Source organism: Rhinatrema bivittatum, chromosome 18 (assembly GCF_901001135.1).
Source record: "Rhinatrema bivittatum chromosome 18, aRhiBiv1.1, whole genome shotgun sequence".
NCBI lineage: Eukaryota > Metazoa > Chordata > Amphibia > Gymnophiona > Rhinatrematidae > Rhinatrema > Rhinatrema bivittatum.
The window spans coordinates 59,807,325-59,812,113 of NC_042632.1; the positions used below are offsets into that span (position 1 = coordinate 59,807,325).

Sequence of the window (4,789 nt, forward strand, 5' to 3'; positions counted from 1 at the left end):
TTACCCTAAGCCTCCCATTCTCCAGCTTCACATCGTGGTCTCCTCTGCTTGAGTTTCTTTTTCTACGGGGAAAAAAACCTGCCACCTCTGTTACTCTCCTTTTCTCTTTCCTGAATCCAGGGAGCCCCAAAACTGAAGCATGGCCAGTGAGATAAAGGCTTCAAATACATTTATAAAACATGCAATGCCAAAGTACAAATATTTCTGATTGTCAGAACATGTAACAGAGTAATGCCCTTCTGACGATTTCCTATGAAATGGCTGGTTTCCTGGGCCCCTGGAGGCTGCTACCTGCCCAGCCCTAAGGATAACTGAGTGTGCAGTCTGTCCACCGTGCTAAAACCATGTTTCTGTCCTCTCCAGGTGTGAGGCTTTCATGAGAGGAATTCAGTCAGCAGTGTTTTCAGGTCCTGGATGCTCTTGGTAGTTGCCGTCTCAGCCCAAATAATACTTGTTGCGAGGACGGCAAACTTTCGTTTTCGTTGCAGCCGATGCAGCGCCAATTCCTGGTGTATCTGGGAAGCACCAAGTGCATCACTCTGGTCCTGCAGGAGACAGAGAAGTACATTGGGATAAACACTTGGCGTATTCACGAGGCCCAAACATTCCCCCTCTGCCCCCACTGCTCCTTTGCTTGTATTGCAAAAAGCTAGCAACCAGAAGAGCCTCCAGGTAAGTGAACGCATGTCTTCCTCATTACTCCTGCTTTTATGTACACGAGGGACTGGCTTCATCACCTGTTTGTGGGCGAGCACAATCAGTGGGAGCTCAGGTTGCTCGGCCAGCAGCCGGTGCAGCTCATGTCTGACAAGAGGAAAGCGCTTGCTGTCTGCAGAATCCACCACGAAGAGGAGCACATGAGCTCTGCTGAGGTACAAGTTCCAGTATGTGCGTAAATTTGGACTGCCACCAACTGTCAAGCACACAAGTCACACAAACAAGTTATTCTACAACTAATTTATTGCCAGCCTTCTAGCCTGAAATTACTGTTCCCTCACACACAGTCTAGAGCAACATTGCTTATTTCTAGTTTGTAATTACTATCCCCCTGCAGCACCACAGCCCTCCTGAGAAACTGCTGCCTTGGCCATTCACGAGAGAGAAATTCTCTGCAACCTGCTATAGAGGTACCTTAGGGCTGGCCCTTAGGTGTCACTGTTGAGTGATGGCTGAGTGCTGCTGCAGAAGTAGGAGACCGGCTTAGGACTATAACCCAGGTCTGAAGCATGGTAGTGCATAGCACTACACTGAACTGAGCCAATCCTACAACTGCGGCTTGGCTCAGAAACCTCTTACGTCTTTAGTATAGCATGGCAGTGCCCATGCACAGCACTGCTTTTACAAATGCTCTTTTTAAATGTATAGGCTAATATTCTTCACTAACATGAAACATCTGAGTGGAGGAGTAGCCTAGTGGTTAGAGCAGTGGGCTACAAACCAAGGAAATCAGAATTCAAATCCCACTGCCATTCCTTGTGACCTTGGGTAAGTCACTTTACCCTCTTACTTCAGGTATATACCTAGAATGGGGATAGGGAAGTGCATGAAAATAACCTGCGTTAAAGTACCAAAAAAGCAGAATATAAGTAGTTTCAAATCTTTCATGCCTCCCATTCTATAACTGTGTCAGCCTGCATGTTTCAAAGCCCACAGCCAATAAATACTCTGGTAATTCCCAGCACAGAGGGACAAGGTTATGGGCAGAGACATGAGAGGAAATTCAGACATGACACTGTTTAAAAACTATTAAATAAACACCCAAAGCATAGCATGAACAAGGGAACTGCACATAAACAACTAGCAAGTTTTGTTTATGTACGGTTTTAAAAACTGCATCCTAAGTATTAGGAATTTTCCAAACAATCTAGGTAAAGCTCAACATTGATGAATTTTTGGTCTCCAATCTAAATACTACAGAAGAATCAAAAGTCAATTCTGGTTTACTTAACTCAGTGAAAACTGCAACGCAACCTGCATGGACAAACATTCAGTATTGCTTGGATGTAGTACACTGCACCGTCCTGACAATACCACCCTGGATGTGTGAGGAGGGTAAGATAATAACTATCAGAAGTGGTACTTACTCTCTAGAAGGTCTATTTTGAAGCGTTCTGTGTTGACACAAAGTGAATTAAATCCCTGTGTGGGCGCTGGGCTCTCCTTGACGGTGTTAGTGCTCATGTAGTGGAGGATGCTGCTTTTCCCAGCTCCATCTAAACCCAGCACCAGGACCTGCCTGTCGTAGGAGTCTTTCTGGTAACAGAGCACAAGAACCAAAAGGAATCAGTGTGCCAGTGCTGGAGACACAGGAAGCAACAAGCGCCATGTGCTACAGTACTGGAGACACTGGAACCGTGTGCAATAGCACCGGAGACAGTGAATAGAGTGCTGGAGATACAAGGAGGTGACAGGGTTCGTGTGTGATAGCACTGGAAAATAGTGAAGGGTTGGGAACCATGTGTGACAGCACTGGGGATGCAGTAAGGAGCCAGGATCTATGTGTGACAGCACCAGAGAGACAGTGAGGGGCTGGTAATCATGTGTGAAAGTATTAAAGACTCTTCCAGTAGATGACTGATAATGCGTTCTGTTACTAATGTTTTCTTGTTGTGAGTTACCCTATTCTTTATCTCTACAGATCCATATGATGTGTTTCCAGGAAGTCTGCTCTACCTCTAGCGTGAATCCCTCCGAAGCCACCATTCGACTGCTCTACTCCTGAATTCTCCTAACAAAATGGAACAATTTGCTAGAAAGCAAAGGGCTTCATTGGCTGCTTTTAGGTTCATTTTCATTTATGTAAACATAGCGATGGTGCCCATGCGGTGACAGCAGTTAGAGGCGGAAAGTGAGGGTAGGGGGAGGTTAGAGGGAGGGGTTGAATGGTCACAGAGGTGGGGAAAAAAGGGAAGTAGGTAGAGAGTGTTATTAGCGATAGGGGTGGGACAAGAAGGAAGTAGAGGCAGATATGCAGTAGAATGAGGCAATCGGAGGCAAGAGACGGGGATAATTGAAGGCGAGGGGCAGAGTTTGGGGTAGAAAGGGTAGCTAGAGTTGGGCAGGTGAGGAGGGGGAGGATCTAGAGGAAGAGGGTGGGGCAGGGATGCTGCTCCGGCCCCCTCACCTCTGGCTGCAGCGGCGGGTACTGGAGCTGGGGCCGCCCCCGCCTCGTCGTGCTACAGAAGTGCCACTTCCAGGCGATGAGCAGCACCGAGCCCAGCGCGGCCACCGCCGCCCCCAGCACCGCCGTCAGGTGCTGCAGGGGCGCCATAGACCGGGCGGGCGGGGTCTGCGCCGCTCGTAGGCAACGCTGCCGCTCACTTCCGGGTCAGGTGGTTTTTTCATCTGACGTCAGCCGCGCTCTGAAAGGGCCCACGTGACTGGGACTTGGTTGGTCAGCAGGTGTACTTGAAGGGCGGGGCCTTGCTGGTTAAGGGCACCACCTTGTGCCGCCGTGATCAGGATCCCAGCGGCACCCCGGGAGCAGGAGCTCATCTTCGGGGACGCTCTTCAGCTAGCGCCCAGCATCTTTCCAGAGAGCGGCAGCAGTAACAGCGGTGGTTAAAGGAGCAGTGATCTTCCCTACTGTGTCTCAATGCCTTTATTCCCTTCCCCTGCAATAAAGCATATCTCATTTCTACAATGTATTTATTGTAATGAGTTTATATTTTATTATTATTATTATTATTTTGCTTTCAGCACTTAGCGACAAAGAGATTAAGATTTCCAAATGAATAAATGATTGACCCGAAATGAAAAATTGTGGTGACCGATAAGCAATAGCAATCAAACAGAAAATAGGTACACCCGGCGCCCCCAGGAGGTGCAGTTGTACTCTGACCACGCAGAAAGGTAGGGTGCTATGGCGGCGTGGCACACATGCATAACTACCATATGTTGGCACACCAGTCATTTATCAGCAAGATCCTCACAAGTTCAGCTGCACTCATGGACATTCTTTGTTACTAGAAAATGTTTAATGGAGTAGGGCTGTTTTTTTGTTTTAGGGGTTGAGTGAGACGGGCAAGCAGGACAATTGCCCAGGGTCCCAGTACCACAAGTGAGTTGTGTGAGTGATGTAACGGAGGTAGGATGCCTGGCACTAGCTGTGCCCAATCCTTAGTTTCTGCCTTGGGCCCCTGAGTGTCTAATGCCAGCCCCTGAGAGTCCTTTTCATCACATCACTGACTACACAGGATATGTTGCACTTTTGCACTGGGCGGCATACAGGAAGGTACATGGATATGTTGGACACACTGACATGAGGACCTGCAGAAGGACCTTCTGAGACTTGGAGACTGGGCATCTGAATGGCTGATTAAATTTAATATGGAAAAGTGCAAGCAATCATATGTAGGGGAAAATAATCTCAACCATAGGTACACAAATTTGGCTACCATATCAAGTCACTACCCAGGAAACGGAGCTTGGAGCTTATAGAAAAACACTGCACCTTGCACGCTGTGTGCTTTTCTTGTATACACGTCTAAGAGGCCTATTCCTTACAGTTTTAGTGAATGAAATCTACCCCTTTAATTAATTGCACCTCTGTGCCATCTGGTTTAGTTGGCCTCACTGCTTTAATCGTCAGCTTATTTGTTGCTTTGTGCGTGTGCGGCTGGTATCTCTGTACAGTGGTGTGCACATCTGGCATGCATTACAGCAGGCACGATAATAATAACACGCTGGCACAGAGGGCTGGGAAACGAGTGGCGATACGTCACGAGCAGGGCTCGCCCCCGCCGCTACGTTCGAAGTCTCGGGCGCGCTGCGAGCTCTCGCGAGATGT

The 4,789-nt window shown here is 48.2% G+C and overlaps 1 protein-coding gene across 1 annotated transcript; it reads right to left on the reverse strand.

The window, feature by feature from the left end:
* Positions 1 to 152: 152 nt before the first annotated feature.
* ARL10 (ADP ribosylation factor like GTPase 10) lies at positions 153 to 3,351 on the reverse strand. Its single transcript, XM_029583583.1, has 4 exons — positions 3,125 to 3,351; positions 2,085 to 2,253; positions 738 to 913; positions 153 to 545 (listed from the first exon to the last, which is right to left on the reverse strand). Exons 1-4 carry the CDS (start codon positions 3,269 to 3,271, stop codon positions 375 to 377), a joined length of 663 nt encoding a protein of 220 aa, XP_029439443.1. The 5' UTR covers positions 3,272 to 3,351; the 3' UTR covers positions 153 to 374.
* Between the last annotated feature and the right edge of the window lie 1,438 nt (positions 3,352 to 4,789).